This window comes from Ornithorhynchus anatinus, chromosome 5 (assembly GCF_004115215.2).
Source record: "Ornithorhynchus anatinus isolate Pmale09 chromosome 5, mOrnAna1.pri.v4, whole genome shotgun sequence".
NCBI lineage: Eukaryota > Metazoa > Chordata > Mammalia > Monotremata > Ornithorhynchidae > Ornithorhynchus > Ornithorhynchus anatinus.
In genome coordinates, this window is record NC_041732.1 from 40902089 (window position 1) to 40928021 (window position 25933).

Here is a 25933-nt window from a genome sequence, read left to right on the forward strand (position 1 = left end):
GCCAAACCAAGTCTAAATTTCTTACCTCGGCCTTCAAGAGATTTATGGCAAGTAGCGTGGCCCCTCAGTCGGAAGACGTGCCCCTAACCCTGGCTTCATTATTTGTCCGGGGGACTTTAGGCAAGTCACTAATTTATCTGTGCCTCAGTTTCCACATCTGTAAAACGAGGACCCGTTCTCTCTTCCCCCTTAAGTTTGTGAGCCCTGTGGGGGGGTTAAGGCAATGTACAGCATCTGATCAGAACTTCTCATATCAGCAAATATATTTGCCAGGAAACCTGTGCAGTTGTTTGAATTGAGTAAATATTTGGTAATTGTAAAGGCAAGAATTATCATTTGTTGTAACAGGTGATACGTTAGAACGGGCCAATCTTGAAATTCTCATAAACGATTATTGCCGAGATGGCAACACCAAAGGGGTGATGTAATAGGTGATAAGGGAGATAGTAATAATAATAGAGTACCCAAATTAGGTACTTAAATGATTAAAAAAAAATAACTGTGGTATTTGTTAATCGCTTACTCTCTGCCAAGTTGGGGTAGATATAAGATCGTCAGGTCCCTCGTGGACCTCACAGTAGGAAGGAGAACAGGTATTGAATCCCCATTTTGCACAGAGAGGCTAAGTGGCCTGTCCAAAGACACGCAGATACATGGATTAGAACCCAGGTCCTCTGATTCCTAGACCCATGCTCTTTCCACTAGGCCATGCTGCTTCTCTCAGTTTTGAATATCGCCTTTGAATTATCGAGATGAGTAAAGTGAAGGTGGGAAGGTTGGTGAGAAATCCTGTGGTCAAGAAGGACGTTGATAAACTCCTGATAGAGGAAACATAAAAAAGGGATACCTGTCAGTCATCATGGGAAGAGTGGGTTTGGTCATTATGTGGAGGCAGGTAAGGAGAAGAATCAAGAGAAGGTAGTAAAATGGGGAAGAGGGGGATATTGAGAAGTCTGTTGACCTGAGGTAACGGGGAGAAATTCAGAAGGTAAGAGAGGTCCGAAGAAGGCCATCAGCATAGAGAGGATGGAACCTTTAAGTGTGCAAAATACGCCAGAGGAAGTAGCAAGGGGTAAATGCAGTGTGGAAAGAAGCATCTAGCAGAGAGTGCAGGATTAGTAACCGCCCCCGCCCCCCCCCCCCCCCCCCCAGTAGTGGGACGGATAGACAAACCGAGAAAAGTTGATCAAGAACCGGCTAGAATTTCCAAAAGAAAAGCAGCAATCAATGGTGTTTTTTGAGCACTTACCATTTGCAGAGCAGTGTACTAAAGCACTTGGGAGAGTTCAGTACAACAGATTTGGTAGACATGTTCCCTCCCCACAAGGAGCTTACATTCTAGAGGAAGAGACAGGTAAGTGCTGTGGGGTTAAGGGTGTAGTGAATATCAAGGGCTTAAGGAGTATAATCAGTCACCTTGCCCGCTTCTACCTTACCTCGCTGCTTTCCTACTACAACCCAGCCTGTACACTTGGCTCCTGTAATGCCAAACTTCTCGCTGTACCTCAGTCTCCTCTGTCTCGCTGCCAGCCTCTCACCCACATCCTGCTTCTGGCCTGGAACGCCCTGCCTCTTTATATCCAACAATTACTCTCCCCATCTTCAAAGCCTTATTGATGGCAGACCTCCCTCAAGAGGCCTTCCCTGACTAAACCCTCATTTCCCTTTCTCCCACTCCCTTCTGCGCAACCCTTGCCCTTTTTTTAATGGTATTTGTTAAGCACGTACTATGTCAAGCACTGTTCTAAGTGCAAGGGTAGCTATAAGTTAATCGGATTGGGCACAGTCTCTGTCCCACCTGTGGCTCTCGGTCTTAATCCTCATTTTACACATGAGGTTACAGGCACAGCAAAGTTAAGTGACTTGCCCAAGGTCACACAGCAGACAAGTGTCTGCTCGACTTAGAACTCAGGTCCTTCTGACTCCCGGGCCCGTGCTCTGTCCACGGGGCCACACTGTTTCTCCATCCCACTTGGATTTACGCCATTTATTCACCCTTCCTTCACCCACACGTCACTCAGGTACATATTCATAATTTTTTTATATTGTCTGTCTCCCCATCTGGACTCTAAGTTTGTTGTGGGCAGGGAACATCTACCAACTCCGTTATATTCTCCCAAGCGCTTAGTACAGTGTTCTGCACAAGGTGAGCACTTAGTACATGGAATTGATTTATTCCAAGTCCAGAGGTGACACAGGAGTTAGAGGGAGAAGGGAAATGAGGGCTAAGTTGGGGAAGGCCTTTTGAAAGAGATGGGATTTTTAAAAAGTTTTGAAGGTGGGGAGAGTCAGATACGAAGGGAGAAGGAGTTCCAGGCCAGAGGGAGGGTGTGGGCAAGGGGTTGGCGGTGAGATAGATGAGATGGAGGTACAGTGAATAGGCTGGCATCAGAGGAGCAAAGTGAGCGTGCTGGGTTATAGTAGGAATTCAGCAAAGTAAGATAAAGGGCAAGGTGGTTGCGTGATCTAAAGTCAATAGTAAGGAGTTTCCGTTTGATGTGACGGAGGTGGATTGGCAACCTCTGGAGGTTCTTGAAGAGTGGGGAAAGGAACTGAATGGTTTTGTAGAAAAATGATACGGGCAGCAGAGTGAGGTATGGACTGGAGGGGGGAGAGACAGGGAGGTCAGCAAAGAGGCTGCTGCAGTAATCAAGGTGGGATAAAAGTGCTTGGATCAGTGTGATAGCAGATGGCTGGAGGGGAAATTGTGGAATTTAGCAATGGTGTGAAGTTAGAACTGACAGGATTTGGTGACAGATTGAATACGTGGGTTGAATGAAAGAGATGAGTCGAGGATACCGACTTTATTGTATTGCACTCTCCCAAGAACTTAGTCCGACGTTCAGCGCATGGTAAGTGCTCAATAACTACCATTGATTGAGAATAATGCTAAGCTTGCAGGCTTGCGAGGTAGGGACGATGACAGTGCTGCCAACAGTGTTGGGAAAGTCAGTTTTGTTTTGGACGGATTAAGTGTGAGGTGGTGTTGGGACATCCAGAGAGAGATGCCCTGATGGCAGGAGGAAATGCAAGACTGCTGGGGAGGAGAGATCGGGGCTGGAGTGGTAGATTTGGGAATCATCTGTGTCGAGATAGCCGTTGAAGTACTGGCAGTGAATGAGTTCTCCAAGGGAATGGTTGTAGGTGGAGAAAAGATAGAAGGGGACCTGGCACTGAACCCTAAGCGTCTCCGAACAGTTAGAGGTTGAAGGCAGAGGAGGAGCCTGTGAAGAGACTGAGAGGGAGCCGTCCGAGAGATAGGAAGGGAACCAACAGAGAAGAGTATTGGGGAAGATAGTGTTTCCTGGAGAAAGGGGTGTTCCACAATGACAGGCAGCTGAATGGTCGAGGAGGATTGAGATGGAGTTAGAAGCCGTTGGATTTGGCAAGACGGAGTCATCGGTGACCTTTGAGAGGGTGGTTTCCAGGGAGTGAAAGAGGCAGAAGCCCGATTGGAGGTTGCCGAGAAGAAGTGGAGTCAGCCGGTGAAAGCGACTCCCTCAAGGAGTTTGGAGAGAAATGCTACGCAAGAGATGAGGCGATAACCAGGCAGAGCTGTGGGGTCAAGGAAGTAAGATCCAGTTTATCAGAGGCAGTCCATAGGTCAAGAAAGATCAAGTCGAGAATAGGTTGTGAGGAGTGGAGGTACTTGAGCCAAGACAGCGTTTATAGAGAAGAAATCGGTAGGTCGATTGCTGTCCAACTCTTCCTCAGTAATCTAATTTGCACTTGGAGGCTGACTTTGAAAGATCAAAATTTGGTAGCACTTAAAAAATAATCATTCATAAAATTAGTATTTCTTTTAAAATTGCTTTAAGGGTTTTAGAAACAGATTTTCCTTTATCTTTTCATCAGTAGAAGTCTTGAAATTTTTAAGTTAAAGGTGTCAGGAATAATAGGAATTTTAGACTTTGTACCTTTGGGCACATTTAAAATTACTTTTTCACAGGAGACCTTTTTTTTTTTAAAAAAGTGAACCCTTTTTGGCAGAATCCCCATATCAAAACTTCCCACTCACTGGATGTGCACAACTCATCTAGCTGAAGTACTTCCTTTTCCCAATCTGCTTTCTAACAGTTCAGTTTAGTGGTGTATCATTATTGGAATAATTCTTTCCTAATATAGTCAATGTTATGAGAAGAGTAAATTAATTAGGGGTCATACTTTGCCATTATAGACCCTTAATTCAGAACATGAAGAAATTTTTATGCTTTTCCAAGTGTCTGAACGTTTACTTTTTTTGTGGTTTAAGGTAGAGTATACTGCCTGCAGCAAAATTCAGGGCTAAAATCAGTCATATATTAAGCGCTTACTCCGTGCAGAGCAATATACTAAGTGCTTGGGAGAGTAAAATGCAAGAGTTGGTAGTTGTGTTTCCTGCCCACAGTGAGTTTAACAGTCTACAGGAGGGAGACAGAGTATGATTAAAAAAACAAAAACAAACCTAAGGCTTAAGTGTTTTGACTCTGTGGGTGGGTGAATAAAGGGTACAGATCCAAGCACTTGGGCAAGCCGGGGGAAAGGGGGTAGGGGAAATTAGGGTTTAGTCAGGGGAGGTTGTGTAGAGAAGATGTGATTTTAATAAGGCCTTGAAAGTTGAGAGAGGGATCGTCTTTTGGAAGAGAAGGGAGAGGGCGTTCTAGGCCAGAGGCAGGATGTGGATGAGGGGTCAGCGGCGAGGTACGGTGAGTAGGTTAGTGTTAGATGAGCAAATTGTGCCGGCTAGGTTGTAGTAGGAGAGCAGTGAAGTAAGATAGGAGGGAGCAAGGCGATGAAGTGCTTTAATGCCAGTGGTAAGGAGTTGTTTTGGAGGTGGATAGGCAATGATTGAAAGTTCTTGAGGAGTGAAGAAGCGTGGTTTGGTTTTATAGAAATGAGTAGAGTGAAGTTTGGACTGAAATGGGGAGAGACAGGAGGGAGGGAGTTCAGCTAGAAAGCTGATAAAGTATTTGAAGTGGGATTGGATAAGTGCTTGGATTAACACGGTAGCAGTTTGGAGAGGAAAGGGTGGATTTTTAGCGAGGTTGTGAAGGTAGTACTGACAGGATTTGTCCTAAGCACTAGAGTGGAGACATGATCATCAGGTTGGTCTAGTCCGTGACCCATGCGCGGCTCGCAATCTAAGGGGAAGGGAGAACAGGTACCGGATCCCCATTTTACAGATGAGGAAAGAGGCACAGAGCAGGGACGTGGCTAGCCCAAGGTCTCACAGCAGGCAAGTGGCAGAGCCAGGATGAGAATCCAGGACTTCTGACTCCCAGGCCTGTTCTCTTCACACCAGGCCACCTTGCTTCTTAATGGATCTTACATTTAAAAAAGTGGGTACTGGGCCGCGTTAAGTGTGGTGGTGGATGTGGAAGTCACTGCTGAGCTTGGTGGGAGCTTTTGGCCTTCTCTTCGATGGAGAAGACCTGGAATGGGGGCATGAGAGCCGGTGAGCCCTCAGTAACCCAACCCATCTTGTTCATTCATTCATTCATTGTCATATTTATTGAGCCCTCACTGTGTGCAGAGCACTGTACTAAGCACTTGGGAGAGTACAATACAGCAATAAACAGACACATTCCCTGCTTACAACGAGCTTACAGTCTAGAGGGAGCTTACCGTCTTGTTCAGTGCTCTACCACATAGTGTAGTTGGAATTTAGGGGTCTCTCTCTTCTCGGAGTGGACTTGGACTTTGAGAAGCATAGGGAAAGATGACTCCAGGCAAAAATGGCAGCTCCTATAGGGTGTAGGTATTGTAATTTCCAGTCTGTTGCAAAATGCAGTGGTGGCGTGAGGTGGAGCCTTTCACAAAGTAGAACTCGAAGACCCAGGCTTTACCAATAGCAGCCTGTCCCGATCTGATGCTAGCTGAGTCCCAGCAGCTGGGCCATTACCAAACTGGAACTAAGCAGTTTCAGACTAGAGATGGTGTGCTGTGACTTTGCAGTTGTCCTGGGGGCCCAGCAGCTTCACCAGCCACTGTCGTGCTCTACGGTGCTCCCAGAAAGAGAATTCGGGGGTGCTTCCCATTTGGCCCTAGCTTCTACTGGTTCAGTGGCGTACATCGCCCCAAATAGGAGGTTGCCAGTGTCGGGCAGAGTCTGGCTTTCTGCTGATCTAACCCAGCCCTGGGTACCTGGGTCCTGTGGGAATTGTGGGCGTAACTGAGCCTGTCCAAGATTTTAGGGTGAGAATGTACTCTATCCTGGGTTTCCCAGAAGAGGTGTCATTAATGGTATTGGTCTGAGTTAAGGGCACCTTCTTTTATTCCTTCTCATTACATTAATCACTCCTCTTCTCGTCTGTTAATCCAGAAATGACTACCTTCAAACCCCTGCTTTTATCACAGAATTTCCAATCCATGGTTTTTCCCTAAGTGAATTCAAGACAACCACGAGGGCCGCCTTAGAACATGTTATTGACCCCGTAAGAGGAACTGCTTAGATCAGAGATCGCTGGATCAAGGATAATGATTCTTTTTTTCTTGTCTGTCTTTAACCTAAGTTTTTCTTAGCATTTCTTGAGGTTCAAACTCTGTTAAATCTTCTTCTCTTAATTCATTTACTTTTCAACTGGGCAGAAGAATCTGCAAGCTAAGAATCATGTGTGGCTCAAGTAGCCCGGCTGGGTCTGTTCCCTAAGCAGGGCAGGGCAGCTTTTGATCAGAGGCAGGAATAGAGTTTGACTCAGAGGGTGGAGATGCGGGTGGGGAAGAGCTGGAATGGAAACTTTCAAGCTGCTTCAGCACATCCAAGAGGGTTTCTTGCAGGGTTTACTCATCCCTTTAAGCCTCTGAATTCAAGGAAGATAAACCATCTTTTAAAAGGTTAGGTTTTACGAGGGAGAAAGGGACTAATGTGGCGAGGGGCAGATTCCCTTTTTGGGTGCATTCTCTCCTAAAGAACCTGGAATATTTGTGTTCTGATTCAGTTGAAAGGCAGATGATGTATAATTCTAGTGGGTTCTCACACATCTCGGGAGGAGGCGTGGCCTAGAGGAAGGAACACGGGCCTTGGAGTTAGAGGACCCGGGTACTAATCCTGGTTCTGCCACCTACCTGCCACGTGATCTTGGGCAAGTCACTTAACTCGTCTGTGCCCCAGTTCTCTCATTTGCAAAATAGGGATTCAGTATCGTTCTCCCTCCTACATAGACTACTGGCCCGACGTGGGACCTGATCATCTTGTTTCTTCCCCAGTATTTAGTACAGTACCTGGTACATAGCTCTTAGTTAGCAAATGCCACAGTTATTATTAGCATTATCTTGGTAGCCCAACAGTACAGGTAATGAGGCAGGAGGGTCATTGCAAACCTAGGAGGAGCTACCATATGTAGAAAGAGGTTCTAACTTCTTAAGAGTAACGAGAACATAATGTTACTACTGGTCAAAACAGTGGTCCATGGAGCCCGGGATTCTGCCTGACAGTGGCAAGAGGATATTTGGAGGAATCATGGGATGGTTGCCCTTCTAGATATCTATCCCAATCCCTAACTTTTCTAGCTTCAATCCTGAGAGATTCCTGAGATGACTCCTCTCTGCCAAGTACTTTTCCTCAGGAAGTGAGCACTATTTATTGACCCCTTAACTGTGTGCAGAATGGAAGCCTACCCTAAATTTCAACCACTGGGGATGCATCGTGTATACTGTTCGGTGACTTCAGCTTTCGTATGCCCTACCCCAGTTAGAACCAACCAGTGTAAAGTAAATTCCCTCTCCACACCCTCCTCTCCCCTCCCCTTGTAGTTTTTCTGCATTCCCCCTCCCTACCCCTCCCAATCCCCTACTCTCCTTTTGTACTAAATGTGCATTATAGTATTTTGGCTCTTTCTTTCCCTTTAATTTTAAGCTTGTGGCCTCTGTGGGAACCTCTCCAAGTGACCCTTTCTCTGCGTAGGCCTGCTACTTTCTGCCTGCTGGCTTGCAGCCTCATTTCCCTGCCCTGGGTAAAGCCTTGGGGATGGAGACAGGTTTTGGGAGGGCACGGTTCATATGCCAGTTCACTGGTGTCATCCCCTTTCCCCCCCCCAATCCCTGGTCTGCCCCTCTGTGCCCAAAATAATATACAGTACAATTCGGTAGAACTGGATTGCAGGGCAGATTGGAGAAAAGAGTGGGAGGGAACCCACTGTCTGGCTAATCTGGGTGTCACATTCTGAGCAGTGTGCTTTACCCCCCAGCACAGGGAGAGTCAATCAGTGTTATTTATTGAGTCCTTATTATTCATTCAATAGTATTTATTGAGCGCTTACTATGTGCGGAGCACTGTACTAAGTGCTTGGAATGTACAATTCGGCAACAGATAGAGACTATCCTTGCCCAATGATGGGCTCACAGTGTAATTGATTATTATTATGTATTATTATTAGTATTATTAGCATTATTATGTAATTATTATGTACAGAGCATTGTACTGAGTGCTTGGGAGAGCACTTTACAATGTTTCCTGCCCACAACAAGCTTATAGTCTAGAGCGGGAGACAAACATTACTAAAGTCACAGAACTTTACGTAACGTTTAAGGTAAAAATAATAATTATGGTATTTGTTAAGCGCTTACTATTTGCCAGGCACTGTACTAAGCTCTGGGGTACCTACAAGCAAATCAGGTTGGACACAGTCCCTGTCCCATGTGGGGCTCACAGTCCCAATCCCCATTTTACAGATGAGGTTACTGAGGCACCTCAGTGAAGTGAAGTGAAGTGTCTTGTGCAAGGTCACACAGCAGACAAGTGGCAGAGCTGGAATTAGAACCCGGGACCTCCTGACTCTTAGGCCGTGCTCTATCCACTAGGCCATGCTGCTTCTCTTAAGAATCTCCTCTTTTGTCATATTTTGTGTATTAATATCCTTGAAAGGGTTTTTTAAAAAAATCTGTAGTAGAAAAATTTAAACCCTGTGGAAATGGCAGGGAAAAGGGAAAATGATATTGATAAAAACAAGCCCACACATAGGAAATGCATCCACAGTGGAGAAAGACAAACTGATATTGCATGTTTTTGCAATTTGCGTGTATTGGCTTTGTCATCCTCTGTTGTGAGCCCTAGTTAAAATATAGAAATGAAATTGCAGGAGATACAAAGAGTGTAAGTAGTTTACAACCAATAGCGATGAATACAAAAGGAAGTGTGTTGGTTGAAGAAATGAAACATTTGCTCAAAATGTTTCACATTTTGAAACACAAAGCACATAAACACAATCCAGTATTTCTGTCAAAGCTAAGAGTCTTTAGGATGACTTGAAAAAACAAATGGGGGAAAGTGCTGAAGATGAACCTCCTTTTTCTGCAAAGTCATGGTTGATGGGTTTAAGAGGAGAGTAAATATGCACAATTTTCAACAGTACGTGAGATTGTAAATCAGAAGCCTCCACAGCTTACCCTGCAGAATTACCTTCCTGAAAAATATAGTTTTCGTATCGTCAAGTTTTAAAATTTGATGGAAAGGAATTGTTTGGGAAGAGACTAGAAGCCAGAACTTTTCATTGAGCTCCAGGACCCAGGCCAGCTAAAAAGGGCATCACTCTATATAGTGATGCAGCAGCAAGTGATTTTTAAGCTTTCTGCTTGTGTACCACACTGAGAATCCAGAGCCTTCAAGAGTGAGATCAAAACTTCTTTGCTTGTCATTTAGAGAACTAGCCCCGAACCAGCTTAGGGTAGTGGAAAGCACATAAGCATGGGAAAGAGCAGAGTGGAAGGAGTCAGGGGACCACTGTTGTAACCCTGGCCTTGCCATTTGCCTGCTATGTGATTTTAGGCAAGTCACTTAATGTTTCTGTGCCTCCATTTCCTTATCTGTAAAATGGGGATGCAGCACTTGTTTTCCCTGCCCACAGATTGAGTGCCCCGTGCGGGAGAGAACTGTTCAGACTGATTATCTTGGGTGTACTCCAGAACTTAATACAGCTTTTGGGGAGGCATATAGTAAATGCTGAACAAATATCACAATTATCATTATTATTATTAATAATCTTAGGCAATTAGAGTCCTGTTCTAAGACTGGTATAATGGTGAAGGAATATTTTTGAAGAATAATTTGGCCTTTTAAGATCTATCGTTGGACAACAGGACATCTAGAATCTACAAGCAACTTATTTCCAGAAATAAAAGAGTATTTCGGGGTAGAAACATTCTCGTTGCTTCGGCCTTTGGATCAGACAATGAGTACAGCCTCCATCCAGATTGTAGTGTTCACTGTTAGTCACACAATTTCCTGCAGAACATAAAAAATTTTGCAAGGGCTGTAGCATTGGAAGTGCAGTGAATCACACTGGTGTATTTAGACATAGACTGTAAACTCCTTGTGGGTCGAGATTGCCTTTACCAACTCTGTTGTCTTGTGTTCTCTCAAAGTGCTTAGTACAATTCTCTGCACACGATAAGCCCTCAGGAGATACTACTGATGCTGTTTGGGTTGAGATTAAGCAACCAACAGTGAATAGACCTGGAGGGGAACCCCTAAGCAGAAGGTGTTGAGCTGAGGACGGGAGGTGGTTAAGAAATGGATGAAGCAAATGTCAAGTCATTTAGAGAAATCTTCCATCAAGGACTTCATCAAACTGTGACAATCCATTGAATCATTGTCTACCAACTCTGTGAAACTGTAACTCTCCCAAGCATGTAATACAGTGCTCTGCGCCCAGTAGTGTTCAATAAATACCACTGATTGATTAATTGATCATTTCAAGATTCCGAAACAGATGAAGTAATTGTGATTTCTCTACCACCACCTAAGATCCTGGGATTAAAATATCTTGTATCAGTTTTCAAGAAAGCTGATGAAATTGTGAAATTGAAGTGGATAGAGGGTTCAAAGATGTGCAGGAGATGAGGTGTTCCAGTGAAGGTGGCTGCCATTCAATTTAGGGCCTCTAAACTGTAAACTCGTTTTGGGCCGGGAACGTGGCTACCAACTCTATTGTATTGTACTCTCCCAAATGCGTAGTATAGTGCTATCCATACAGTAAGTGCTCAGTGAATGCCACTGATGGATTGCCAAAACCACCATCACAGCAGAGCCTGCTGCTACTTCATCTGTTGTGAACTCTTGAATTAAATTCTTGAGGAGTGGCTTGGGGAAATTGGTTTTTTAGGAAGATCATTCCTGATGCTTTCGGAAGCTTATTTGACTGTCAGTTCCAGAGGACATAACCACAGACTTCCTTGGAAACTGGAAATGCAGGCAGCAGGGGGTCTAGAGAGTCTCTTTCTGCACCTCGTTACCATTATTGGCTAATATATTTTCGTAGCTAGTTCTTAAGTTCCCTGTGACAGCCGATAAAAGATTGGTTAAGGATAGGAACTGGAATCTTGTTTTACCTTTAGTACTTTTTACATTGTAATTAAGGGCAATTTTGAATCTCTGCTACCTCCCTTTGTGCCACTGACTAGCCTTTGAACTTTGTTTAAATTTCAGTTTCTTGGTAAGAAATAACTACAGTGATATTCATTCATTCAATAGTATTTATTGAGCACTTACTATGTGCAGAGCACTGTACTAAGCGCTTGGAATGTACAGTTGGGCAACAGATAGAGACAATCCCTGCATAGGCTTTGAAGGTGGGAAGAATGGTAATCTATTAGAAGGGAAGGGAGTTCCAGAAGAGGGCGGAACACTATGATCATCTGCTCATTTGTATATATTTTTATTACCCTATTTATTTTGTTAATGAGATGTACATCGTCTTCATTCTATTTATTGCTATTGCTTTTGTCTGTCTCCCCTGATTAGACTGTAAGCCCGTCAGTGGGCGGGGATTGTCTCTATCTGTTGCCGAATTGTACATTCCAAGCGCTTAGTACAGTGCTCTGCACATAGTAAGCACTCAATAAATACTATTGAATGAATGACTATTCATATCGAAGGCAGGTCGATAACATTTCATTTCTTTTCAGATTCAGACGTTTAATGTGGAAGCGCCATGCCAGACTGTGGAAGATTTAACGAGTGGGGTTGTGATGGCCCTGGTACTTCAAAAGATGTAAGAACAATTTTTTTTTGGATGGTTTGGTGTGGGTATTTTAAACCTGCGAGTTTCAGCCGATTTGGGTATATTTTCCCCCTCATTTGAATAACATTAAATCGGCAGATGGAAAAAAAGAAATTGAGAGCTAATAAAAATGGTCAATATCCATGAATTTTGTTGCCCAGACTTACCTCAGGGCATGGTCTCATTAGCTGCTGTAGTATTCCAGAGGCAAGTAGAAATAGAGCTCTTTAGGTCTCTTGTCTGCTCACATGCCAAAGTTGGGAAAAAAATTTCATTGCTCTGAGTTTTTGGATAATTGTGGCAGTGGCAAGTTGTTTATTTATATGTGGCATACCCACTGTATTGGAATAAAGCGAAAGAGCATTTTAGATATTAAGATCGTTCAGGTTGTTTGAAAGCCTTGTCCCTAGGTTTCACTGTGTTGAGCCGTCCAGGAGATCATTCCTAACCCAACCCATTAAAACTGACGGGTATAAATTGATATTGTGTGTGACTGAAGTCATAGGTGCAGGAACTAATAAGAAAATCTTATTATGTCAACAGCCTGGTTGCCCAAATTCCATTATATAAATTCCACTTCTCTGAAAGACTAAGTCCATACACCTCTGAGGTCTCTGTTGGTTTTATTCCCTGGACGCTTTTCATTAGACAGGGTGTTCTCCTCCCATCCCTTCCCTGCACCCAACACATCCACGCTCTTCCATTTGCTTATCCCAAGGGTGGGCCAAAGAAATTCCAGTTTTCCCAAAGCTGACCATCAGCTTTGACCATCAGGCCTGGTTTTAGGTCTGTCTTCTCTTGGCTGTCAGTGCCTCCGTTCCTCTCCCAGCTGTCCGACTGTCTGCTCAACCAACCTGACACCAGGTGGGATTTTCAGAGTAGATGGAGCCCATCTTCCAGTACCACGCCAAGAACCAGGCAGGCCCCGAGCCTCTTCCCCTCCTTTGTTGCCAGTGCAGGAGTCTGCCAGGATCTTGATTGTTCCTTTAGGGGGAACGGGCTGTTCCAAGTCTCCATAGTGACAAACACCCAAGGCAAGCCTTTCCATTTTTGATGTAGGATTAGCTTCAAAAATTAGAAAGTGATTTATATAATTCCAGCAGACCAAATCTGTGGTTGCTAAAGCCTTGTAATTTAACCTTTTGGTTTTCTTGAGTTTGTAATCTGCAAATAGTGAAACTTCAGAGAGAATTGGATGGATTTTAAAATTTGTTTAAAACTAACAGGTATTTTTTTTTCATTCAGGTTATATGTTGTTCCCTGTCTTCAACCCTGTCCCTTTCCCTCTTCCTGTCTTTCCTTTCTTTTCAACTACTTCTGTGCTAAATGGACTGCTTTTGTACCAGATTTTAAAATTCTACTTGTTTTTACCCCCTGCCTTTGTGACCCTACCATGGTTTTTTTTCAGCTTGAACAGCTAAAGGACTTAGAGGCAGCAGCACTAAACTAGGCAGACTCTCTCCCTCTTCTGAATTTTTTTTCCCTGGGACTTTGTCTTTTTACCATTCTCATCCACTCTAATTCTCTTTTCTGCTTTCCTGCAGTTTCTCCAAAATGTAGTTCTGTGCATTCCCATCTTCTCTACTGGTACCTGACTTGGGAGCATAGCTAGCACTCAACTGCCACAGCTAGGTCAGGTCACACGTTTGCACCTCCCTGAGTTCGAGTGGCGAGCTTCAGTCTCCAAGCGCACCCAGGAAAAATCACGCTTTAGGCCAGAGCCCAGGCCGCCTGCATGATAATGTTGGCATCCATTTTTTTCCCTCCCTGAGTGACAGTTGGCTTTAAATATTCACTCTCTAATGACTCCTTTCCCTCTGCCTTCAAACACATCCGAAGTGTCCCCTACCCTAACCGTTCTTTTATGGATACCACCTCAACTTCCAACTATCACCCCTTCTCCCTTTCCCTTCATAATTACTCCCAATTGCTTGGAATCTTTAGGTGTGAGACCAAAAAACATAGTCAAAGAATCAAGTCAAATTATGAAATAGAAAAGCTCTTGCATGCTTTGAAAAAAAGGCTGTGGTTCTGGTTATTAAATTGCAATCTTTAAATAGTGTTAGTGTTCTGAGGACCTAAAATCAAAAGCGAAAATAAGAGCAAAATCTGTTCAAGTTGAAAATCTATCCTCTAGTGTCAAAGCTTCCTCTAGAGGGGCAGCTCTGAGAGAACAGATTTTATGGAAATCCTTGCCACTTTATTGGCTTCTAAAGCTACAGAGAAGACTGCATATCTATGACAATGATTCATTGAAGGTCAGGCATTTCATAGGTTGCTAGGGTCTGCCATTTGCCTTATGGCAGATGGACTTGTTTGTGGACTGTACTAGGGGTGGATGTAGGTGGTGATTTGGGAAAGATGCGAGAGTAGTTTACCCTCCTCTCTACTTCTTGCAGTTTTTGTATGGATTGTTTTAATCATTCCTGCTGGCTGAATGGAGAATAACAAATCAGCCATTTATCAACTTGTCGTCTGTGCTTCTTGTTTGCCGTTTACTCTCTGAAGTGGAAATTATGGGGGAGGATTGGCGGATTGAGAGCACAATAGGAGCCATGTGGGGACCAGAGATGAATTGCAAAAGGCCCATCTGCTAAGAAGAGATTAACCAGACCGCAGCTCCTCCACTGCAGTTTAAAAGGTCCTAAGGGACCAGTGACACCAGGTTATCCACATTGTGCTCTTGTTGCGGGTGGGAGTGGAGGGCACAGTGGGAGCCATATGAGAACAGGGAAGCAGTGCAATAGCTAGGAACATATAATCTCATTAAGGGCAGAATGGCGATTAAGGAGCTAGATGACTACAGATTGAATTTACTTGCTCTGGGCTCTACTGGTATTCGGCCCATATTAGGTTAATTTACATGTCTACTTTAAATACAATTAAGGGTCATTGAGGGAGTTTTGCTTCAAATACTGTTAGAATTATTCTGTCTTCAGGGGAGTTTTTATAGCCCTTTATTTAAACCAAGTTTAGATTTCTTCACACTTAAGTATTAATTCTGGATTCTAGGCTTTCCCTTCAAGCTGAAATATTATCTGTGAAGTCATTAGCCTTTTCATTGGAATTTAAGCCTGGTTTAACAAGAAGCTCGTTCAAACTTTGGCCAGAGTACTGCTTCTGAAGGTCTAGCAGGTGTAAATGGCCACTATGTACTAGTTAGTGTCTAGAGCAAAATCCTTAATGGATTTAACTCCCTGGCACCCCCCACATTGTTGAAAGAGTATATTCAGTGTTTAGCAGGATGGAGTATAGTGGATGGGGTCTGCTTGCCATTTCCTGCTGAATTTCCCAAATATTGTTCACTCTATAAGTGCATAGTTCCTGCACCAGTGATTCCCTGAATAGTTTCATTCATTCCATGTTCATTTGATTTGCCTAAGATCTAACTCATTTCTAAGTCAGGCATCAGTCTTTTCTATAATTATTTTCAATTTCAAGATAAGACTGAATCACTTTGTATGCCAAACGTAAGTGTTAACAGAAGCAGTGTGGCCTAATGAGAAGCAGTGAGGCCTAGCGGAAAGAGCACAGGTCTGGAAGTCAAAGGACCTGCAATCTAAACCTGGCTCCACCATTTGCCTGCTGCGTGAATGTGGGATTAAATACCTGTTCTGCCTTCTACTTAGACTGTGAACCCCATTTGAGATGGGCACTATGTTCCAAGTGATTTTCTTGTAACTGCCTCAGCCCTTAGAACGGTGTTTGATACATAGTGAGTACTTAACAAATACTGAATGCCATAAGTGTTAATTATTATCGTTACAAGTTCCAACACCCCCCGATTCCAAAATAAATGGGTATTTTCTCAGTAGAAATCAAAATTCTAAAGGCATATCACATCAATTTTTAAAGGGTGACAGTATGAATCAATAAAACTTGATCTTTAGTGGAACTCTCTCCATAAGGAGCTCACAGTCTAAGAAGGAGAAAAGAACAAATAACTTATCCCAATTTTACAGATGAGAAAGCTTAGGCATGGAAGTCAAGTGACTTGCCCAGGGTCATACAGGAGGCAAGGGGGTTAACCAGGATAAGAACCTTAGACTTTCCCATTAGGCCTATGCTCCCTTACTAGATCACACGGCTTCAAGCGATTAGTATAGTGCATAATATCAAAAAATGCATTCATCCAATTACCCCAAGCTCATCCTCATCCCCTTATGAGTTAGGAAGGCTACTACTTGTCCCTTCTATTTCTCTGACCTTGTCTTCCCATCTCTGCCTTCTCTTTTCTTTTCTCCATCTTTCCTATCATTAGGTGCTAGGCAGGGAGAAGGAAAATAGGAAAACAGAGCAAGTGCCAATCTGATGATCATTTCCAAGGGGCAGAGAGAAAAGCCAAGGTGAAGGGTGAGAATAAGGGGGTGACCTGAAAGAGAAAGGATGAAGAATAACAAGATAAAAGATAAGATTTTAACAGAGGATGGAAGGCAGGGCACAGCCTTCTGAAGTAAGAAGTTTCTTTTTAAATATCTGTTAAGCACTTGGTATGTGCCAGGCACTGTTATAAGCGCTGGGGTAGATAGAAGCTAATTAGGTTGATACAGTCCATATTCCACATGGGCCTCACAGTCAACCTCCATTTTACAGATGAGGCAACTGAGGCAGAGAGTAGTTAAGTCACTTGCCCAAATTGTTGCAGCGGACGAGTGGAGGAGCTGGGATTAGAATCCTTGTCCTTCTGACTCCGAAGCATGTGCTCTTTCCGCTAGGCCGTGCTGCTTCTCATTGAATTTGATTAATGGGAATACCAGAGGATCATAAGGAGGGAGAACAGGTATCTTATCTCCATTTTACGGATGAGAAAACAGAGGCACTTAGAAGTGAGGTAAGTTGCACTGACCTAAGTAGTAACTTTCCTAACTTTAAAGAGAACGAGGGATGAGCTTGGGGTTCCTGGATGCATATATTTTTTGATGTCATTTGCACTAAAACTATTCTAACCTCTGGAAGCAGGGTAACTCTCTGGGTTCCCCAACTTCTCTGAAATTAGCAGCAGGTGGGCTGCACATATATAGTCACTTCAGGGTTAAATTACAACACAGTGTTCCACACTTTTGGCTTAAATACAGTTTTTTATTACCAGAGATGATTTTTTTTTCTCTACTGGCTGTATCCCCCTAGTACCTCATAAGCAAAAGTTAGAAGTACAAGAAAGTATTTTCTTTATATTCTTTATGACTGTTCTGCATTGTAAAGAGTCCCTCAGGGGCAGGGTACACTCCCAAATGCACAATGAGCACTCAGTAAATACTGATGAAAGAAAATTGTTATTGGTTCTTCATATCCTTGTGTGTCAAATTGTGTGTGATTGAAGGTGTTGGGACACCTGCCATGCTGTTTTGAAGATAAACATAGCACAGATGACCCAGAATATTGCCATTGCCCAGGCAGTTGAAGTCAAATGGAAGTTGGGGTTTTTATTTGTTTTTTACAAAGATAGCTCTGCTCCAGCTCCTTTCTTGCCCCATATGTTATACTCTACACTTCCTCTACTGCCTCCAGTGTGTGGGGGGTGGTCATGATAGCAGCAGGGCAGAGTAGCCCTAACTTTCCCACCTTTGCTTCATTCTGTACACCTGGAGGACGGACTAAAAAAGGCTAGGCAGTAAAAAGAATGAAGGGGGTACACTAGACCAGATTCACTTCTAGTTTTACCCAAAAGTCAATTTGGTAAATCATCCCACAGAAGCATCCCTGTTATAAGGAAATCCATCCTCATCTCCCTCACCCCTTCCAAGTTAGAGCAGGAAGGAGGAGGGAGGCCTGGGAGAGGACCCCCAACACCATACCCTAACCCAATCCAGCCCAGCTCCTCGCTTTAGCAATCCTAGAAGCCAGGGCTGCCAGTTGAGGCTGCACAAAGGGGCTGAGGGCGATGAGACAAACAGAAAAGACAACGAGACGAGGTCTCGGGTGAGACTGGGAAGGAAGCCGGGACAGCACGGGGGTCCTGCGGGGATTGGGATGGGAATGGGATGGGTCTTGGGTGCTAGTCCCAGCTCTGCCACTTGTCTGCCCTGTGACCTTGGGCAAGTCACTTCACTGTGCCTCAATTACCTCATCTGTAAAATGGGGATGAAGACTGTGACCCCCATGTGGGACAAGGACTGTGTCCAATCCTATTTGCTGATATCCACCCCAGTGCTTAATACCATACCTGGCATATAGTAAGCACTTAACAAATGCCACAATTATTATTATTGTTATTTCAATGTATTTGTTTCCAAGTTGAAGTTGTTTTCTCTAAAAACAACCCTCGGGCAAAGCAGCCTAAACCTGGAAACAAATGCCTTACATTTTCTTTTCAAAGGAGTGTTGCACTTTGTGGTGAACAGTAGTTTAGCTCTATGGATGCTGAAATTATGGGACTGTTTTTATAAGGAGAAAGATCCATAGCTCAGGCCAAAGCTTACTCTTAAGGCTTTTTAGCCATCAGGATGCTGTGGCTACTTCTGACTTTTCACATAAGGGTGAAGGGCCCATATACAAGAGTGAGAAGGTGTGTGTGAGTTGAAACTGTGCATAATGGTTGTGTGAGTGGGGACTGACCCCTAGGACTTGAGGTGAAGTGGTTGTGGACGAGTCACTGTCTTTACCCTTAAAAATCCATTCAGATACAGGCAGTCTAGAATGCCCTCTGGTTCTCTCCAACTTTATGTAGAAGCAATATGGTACAGACTATAATTGAGTCACTTAACTAGTAATCTGCCTTTAACAGGTTTGAATATTTAGCTCCTGCAGTTATTTTTCCTGTTTAATATTAGGTATGCCATCCTCTTGAACAAGTCATTCATACATTCTCTATCTGTAGTAATCTGCCTTAAACGGGTTTGAATATTTAGCTCTTGCAGTTATTTTCACTGTTTAATATTAGGTATGCCATTCTCTTGAACAAGTCATTCATACAGTCTCTTCGACCCCATGTTTTCACCGGGCGTTTTGGCTAGAAGCCTGTTGGGGGAAGTAGGGAATGCTCTTCCAACCAGTGCCAGCTTGTTTGGGTACATTGTGATGCGGCCCTGTTGTGTAGACGCCCATGCTTGTGGTAGTTCTAACCTGTTCCGATGCAACACAAGTTTTACTTAATGTGGAGTTTTGTAAGAACATAACCCCCATGTTTTTCGACAACTGGGTTTTATGTACTTATGTGCTCATGGTTGATTTATTTACCTCCAAAGATTTACTGTTTATACCTTCTCTGACAACTATTTTATGTTCGTCAATGTATATCTGCTTGTCTTTACATTGAAAGCTATGGAAGTCGTGAATATCTCTTATTCTTGGGGTCTTTGTACTCAAAATATCTATGACAGTGCTCTGTACAGAGTATAACATCCGTAAATACTGTCGATGGTGACAATATGACTGACATTTTCAGGAATTAACATATTGTCTAGAAGCCACTGTTTCTGTAGGTGCTAGAAATCATGTGCTTTTGTTTTACCTTGTTTTTTATACTTTTGACCTGATTAAGTAAACTCAATAGGAGCTCTTAAATTGTGACTCATTTTATATAAAAAAATCTGCTAATAGGAACATCTAGTCCTGTTATTTATGTAGTTATTTATTATCTTGTCTCATATATTACATTAAAGTGCTAAATGGGCCTGGCTTTTCCTTTTTATGAATATATTGGTCTCTAGATTCATGTTTCAATAAACCACGTTTTTCTTCCATGCAGAGATCCGGCGTATTTTGATGAAAATTGGCTGAACAGGATCAAAACTGAAGTTGGAGACAATTGGAGGCTAAAGGTATTTTCTTCTTCATTGCTTATTAAGTAGGCAGACTTTAACTGGTGGAATTATGTTACCCAGCCATTGAGAAGTTACGAAGAAATAGAGGATAACACTTCACAGGCACACTCTCGAGCGACATAATCAGCGACACACATGAACCAATATATTCTCACTAGTGGCACCAAATGTCCTTGGCAGCACACCATGAGATATTGGAATATTTGGAATATGAATTGTTGAGTTGAACTTCTAATCGCCTCGTTTTTGTGACTTGAAATATGGGTTTGTAATGCTGCTTTAAATTAATTTTATGTATTTTTATGTGATGATTGAAGACCATCTTACAGTCGTGTTAATAAATGGAAAGCTCCAGTGGGAGCCTAAAAATATTTATTGACTGGTTCGTTTATTACTGTAAACTTTTTGGGGAAAGTATAAGAGTAAGTACAGTCATTTCTGCTATGAAGAGAGTGTCTGTGTGTGTGTCCGTCCATCTGTCTTTTGTATTTGGAGATGATGCAGTTTGCCTAAGGTAGTTTAATGTTACTGAAAGGCATCATGCAAGATGCAGAGTTCCAATCACACTGTGCCCAAACAAAGCTAGTCTTTGCTTGTACTAGAGTTTTGTTGCAGAACGGGCAGTTTACATGCTAGGTAATGAATGATTACAGCATTTCAACTCTATATCCATGGGCAAGTTAAGTTGAATTGAAACCTTTTGGGCGTTCTTCCCATCTGTCTCTGCCCCACATTTTGTCTGCCTTTAGGTAGGCCCTACTTTTTTTTACATTACTTGCTTGTCTAGAATCATTGATCACCTCTCACTTGGGGTAACATTTGGCTTGATTAGGCTGTACTTTGTATTCAAAGTGATTGTGCAAGAAGTTAAAATCTAATTTAATTGGTCTGAAGTTCAACTACTTTTTTTTCCATTTCAAATAGATAAGCAACTTAAAGAAAATTTTAAAAGGAATTCTGGATTATAATCATGAGGTAAGAGCTCTTTGGTTTTTACGTTTACAGCTGTAAAATATTAGGGTCTTTAAAATGCATCCAGTCTGGCTTTTCCCCTTCTAGACTGTAAACCCGTTGTAGGGAAGGAGAATACCTATCAACTCTGTTGTATTTTACTCTCTCAAGTGCTTAGAATAGTGCTCTGTACATAGTAAGCGCTCAGTAAATATGATGATGATATTGTTGATGATCCTACTTCATTGCCCTTTATCATTATCTTCTTGACATCAAAGTTGTAAAAATAATAAAATTATTTTTAAATAGTTTCATGAGCAGCCCCTGTGATTGTGCAGTACTTTCTGAATCTTGCATTTCATCCCAGTGTGTTGAGTGAATGAAGTTCTTTACTTAAAAGAAAGGTGTTTCATATATATTTGTGAGTGTGAAGCATCTTGAAACAATCATTCAAGCGAGAGTATTATCTTTTGTTATTGAAAAGTATTTTTTGCTGATTAGTCAATATGCCAATAGATAACCTTTTTTTTTTAAATTCAGGAGAAAGGACTCTAGATTAAAGCCCAAAGTCAATCAGTGGTATTTTATTGAGTGCCCAAAGTGCTAGATACTGAACTGTGTGCTTGGTAGAATATAACAGTAGCAAGATATTTGTTCCCTGCCCTCAAGGAGTTTATAGCTGAACATAGGAAATGGGCAAAGATTATTTCCAAATAGTGAAAGCAGGTGGAAGAACAGTGCTTCAGCTGGTGAAGCCTCTTGGAGCCAGTGATAAGGAGTTTCTGCTTGATGTGGAGAGAGATTGGGAACCATTGGAGGCTTTTAAGATGGAGGATTGTGTGCCAGATGATGCTACAACAGCCTGAGTGATGACCTGAAGAGGAGAGAGGCGGGAGGGAGGGAGGAAGATCAGCCCAAAGGCTGATACTGTGTTAGCTCATATCAACTATATAACATGAGCTTGAATCAGGAGAGTAGTGGAGAGGAAAGAGCAGATCTGGGAAATACTACGGAGGATTAACCAGCAGAATTTAGCGGTTGAACTGGATGTGAAGACCGAAAGACATGAAGAATGTGGGCTTATAGGACAGGAAGGGTAGTGGTAGAATTGGCAGGCATAGGAATATTGGAGGAAGGCTGATTTTAGGAAGATGAGAACTTCAGTTTGGGCCACATCGAGTTTGCCATATAGACAGGTCATCCAAGTAGATGAATCCTGAGGGCAGAAGGGAATGCAGAATTCCAGATTAAAGGAGAGGTTAGAACTGAAGATGTGCATCTGGGAGTCATCCATCAGTCAATCTATTAGCATGGCGTAGTTAATAATAATAATAATAATAATGTTGGTATTTGTTAAGCGCTTACTATGTGCCGAGCACTGTTCTAAGCGCTGGGGTAGACATAGGGGAATCAGGTTGTCCCACGTGGGGCTCACAGTCTTAATCCCCATTTTACAGATGAGGGAACTGAGGCACGGAGAAGTTAAGTGACTTGCCCACAGTCACACAGCCGACAAGTGGCAGAGCTGGGATTCGAACTCATGAGCCCTGACTCCAAAGCCCGTGCTCTTTCCACTGAGCCACGATAGAGCACGGGCCTGGGAGTTAGAGGGTCATGGGTTTTACTGCCGGCTCCACCGCTTGTCTGCTGTGTGACCTTGGGCAAGTCACTTCACTCTCTGTGCCTCAGTTACCTCATCTGTAAAATGGTGATTGAAGCTGTGAGCCCCATGTGGGACAGGGACTGTGTCCATCCCAATTTTCTTGTATCCATCCCAGTGTGTAATACAGTGCCTAGCACATAGTAAGCACTTATAAATACTATTATTAGTCAGTATTTATTGAGTGCTTACTATGTGCAGAGCGCTGTTCTAAGCACTTGGGAGAGTACAACAGAATTAGAAACCTTCCTCACTCATTATGAGTTTACAGTCAGGAGGGGGAGATGGATATTAATATTAATAAATAATGTATAATGAATAATTTAAAGATACATACCTAAGTGCTCTGGGGTTGGAGGTGGGGTGAATATCATATGTCTGAAGGTCACAAACCCAAGGGCATAGATGGCACAGGAGGGTGAGCTGGGAAAAAAAGGATTAATCAGGGAAGGCCTCGTGGAAAAGAGATGACCTGTGTAGTGTTTTAAAGGAAGAGAGAACGGCAGTCTAGCTTATATGGAGGGGGAGGGAGTTTCAGGCCAGGACTTGGGTGTGGGAAAGGGATCTGCAGTGAGATTGGGGCACAGGGAATAAGCTGGCGCCAGAAGAAGGTGTGTGTGGGCTGGGTTGTAGTAGGAGATTTAGGGAGGTGAGGTAGTCTGGGGTGAGCTGATTGAGAGCTTTAAAGAGCTGATTGAGTGTTCTATCAAGCAGAGCTGGGAGGTGAAGCTGTGTGAGCTGAAGTGCTCCTCGAGAGAACGAGTAGACGGAGGAAAAGCCCAATTTTAGAAAGGAAAAATGGAGATGTTATACTCTTTGCAAGCTGTTTTTTTCTAAAATCAAAAAGTGAATATTAAAATGATCGGTTTCCCTAAGCCGATCTTCCTCCCTCACTCTTTAGTTGTAACCATCTTGAAAGGTTACTCTTCTCACTTTAAATGCACACTTTCTGGGAGTCCATCTGCTTGCATGTTTTCAACTGTCATCTCTATGCAGATGACTCCCCAAATCTACCCGTCCAGCTCTGCTGACTCGCCTGTTGGGCGTATTGTTTCCTCCTGCTCATGGGACATCTTCATTTGATTGGTCCACCAGCACCTTAAGTTAATATAGACACCACTGAATCACTTCTCTTCCCTTCTTAAGCTCTCTCCTCTTCCTAACTTTTCCTTCATTATCAACCCCTCTGTCCCACAGAGTTAATGTCATCTTTAATGCCTCTCCTGTCTTTATTTCCCACAGCCAATCTTTAAATTTTGCCAGTCTCTTCATCGATATTTCACAATCAGTCAGTAGGATTTATTGTGCTCTTACTATGTGCAGGGCACTGTACTGAGCGCTTGAGAGAGTACAATGTGTCAGTAAACAAACACATTCCCTGCTCACAACGAGCTCAAAGTCTAGAGGGGGAGGGCCTACAGTATGTACCCTTTGAGGATGCCTTGGATCAGTGTTCCATTATATAGGAATGTTATTACTACCCGAAAAACATTTGAAATATATATTAATGTCATTCTCCCCCTCTAGACGATAAGATTCTTGTAGTCAGGGGACGTGTCTGCCAACTCTGTTATATTGTACTCTCCCAAGCACTGAGTATTATAGTTCTTTGCACCAGCAAGTGCTCAGTAAATACGACTGATTGATTTGCCTGTCAGGGTCACTGGAAGAGTGGCTTAAGAGAAATTTGTGATACCGCCAGACATTTTCCAAATATTTACAACTGACAAGTTTAATTTACCAAAAGAGGTTAAAGCTAAACTAAATCCCAATTACACAGACTCCTAGATATAAAGGCTGCTGTAAACAAAAACACATTCTCATACCAGATTATAAGCAAAGTTCCTTAAATAGGCAAGTTTTCAGAAATAGCCCGTGACGGTATCTGCCATTCGACTTTCACCACGGCTCTATATTGACAGGCAGGGAGACAGCGAGTTCCTTCTCGTGTATTCAAAAGGCTCCACCCATAATGTGGATCGACTCTCATTCCTAGGTGATTCTGGATAAACAGGTGTATTATTTCCCGCTTAGTATCTTGATCCCAGCTGTGTGACCAAATAGGTGCCTGAACTTGTTAGAACTAAGTTCTGTCAACACTGATCTCCCTGCTCCAATTCTCTACCTATTTCTATCCGCTTCTGCTTGTCTTAATTTTAGCTAGTTTTATCATCTTTGTAAAATGCAGATTAGAAGATATTACTGTCCTCCCACCAGATAATCAATGAGTGTTTTGAAAGAGGAGTACTTGTGATTATCTGCTTCAAGGCTCTCCAGCCTCAACTATCTGTCCAGTACGTCTCTGTCAGCTCGTGTTTCTCTCTTCTCTCCAGCTATCATCTTAATTGTCCCCCACTCTTAACTCTCCTGCCTCCATCCCTTTACTTCCCACCTTGTCCTCTTTTTTGGAAGGCCTTCAGCTTCATCACACCATATGCTTCTCTTTCAAAGCCCTCCCGAAAAACTAGCTTTGCAAGAATATCTTGTTATATCCCGGCTAGACTACTGTGTCAGCCTTCTCTCTGACCTCCCTTCCTCCTCTCTCGCCCCGCTCCAGTCCATTCTTCACTCCGCTGCCCGGCTCATCTTCCTGCAGAAACGATCTGGGCATGTCACTCCCCTTCTTAAACAACTCCAGTGGTTGTCTATCAACCTCCGCTCCAAACAAAAACTCCTCACTCTAGGCTTCAAGGCTCTACATCACCTTGCCCCTTCCTACCTCTCCTCCCTTCTCTCTTTCTACCATCCACCCCGCACGCTCCGCTCCTCCGCTGCCCACCTCCTCACCGTTCCTCGGTCTCGCCTATCCCGCCGTCGACCCCTGGGCCACGTCCTCCCGCGGTTCCGGAACGCCCTCCCTCCTCACCTCTGCCAAACTGATTCTCTTCCCATCTTCAAAATCCTACTTAAAACTCACCTCCTCCAAGAGACCTTCCCAGACTGAGCTCCTCTTCTCCCTCTACCACCCCCCCTTCACCTCTCCGCAGCTAAACCCTCTTTTCCCCCTTTCCCTCTGCTCCTCCCCCTCTCCCTTCCCATCCCCTCAGCAGTGTACTCGTCCGCTCAACTGTATATATTTCCATTACCCTATTTATTTTGTTAATGAAATGTACATCGCCTTGATTCTATTTAGTTGCCATTGTTTTTACGAGATGTTCTTCCCCTTGACTCTATTTATTGCCATTGTTCTTGTCTGTCCATCTCCCCCGATTAGACCATAAACCTGTCAAACGGCAGGGACTGTCTCTATCTGTTGCCGACTTGTTCATTCCAAGTGCTTAGTACAGTGCTCTGCACATAGTAAGCGCTCAATAAATACTATTGAATGAATGAATGAAAGAATCCTTTCCCTTACTAAGCCATATCACATTCCAGGTCATCTCATCCCATCTGATTTTCTCTTATTTGTTATATATTCCTCTGGACATAATCTATCCATTTTCCTCAGTTTAAACTGATAAATTAATCATTGTGTGTAGACTCCTCCCGAGAGTTCAAAAATCCTTAAGAGCAGGTGTCATGTCCCAATTTCCTTTGTGTATTCCTCAGATATCAGGTACAGTTCTCTGCATCTCTGTAGGTGC

General features: G+C 43.2%; 1 protein-coding gene across 2 annotated transcripts in view; it reads left to right on the plus strand.

The window, feature by feature from the left end:
* Window positions 1-25933, plus strand: part of HOOK3 (hook microtubule tethering protein 3) — a 76839-nt gene that overhangs the window by 3153 nt on the left and 47753 nt on the right. For both annotated transcript variants that reach the window (XM_029064848.1, XM_029064850.2), the window contains exons 2-4: window positions 11881-11966; window positions 19663-19735; window positions 20663-20713. In XM_029064848.1, coding sequence (XP_028920681.1) covers window positions 11881-11966; window positions 19663-19735; window positions 20663-20713 — 210 coding nt within the window. The remainder of the gene's footprint in view (window positions 1-11880; window positions 11967-19662; window positions 19736-20662; window positions 20714-25933) is intronic.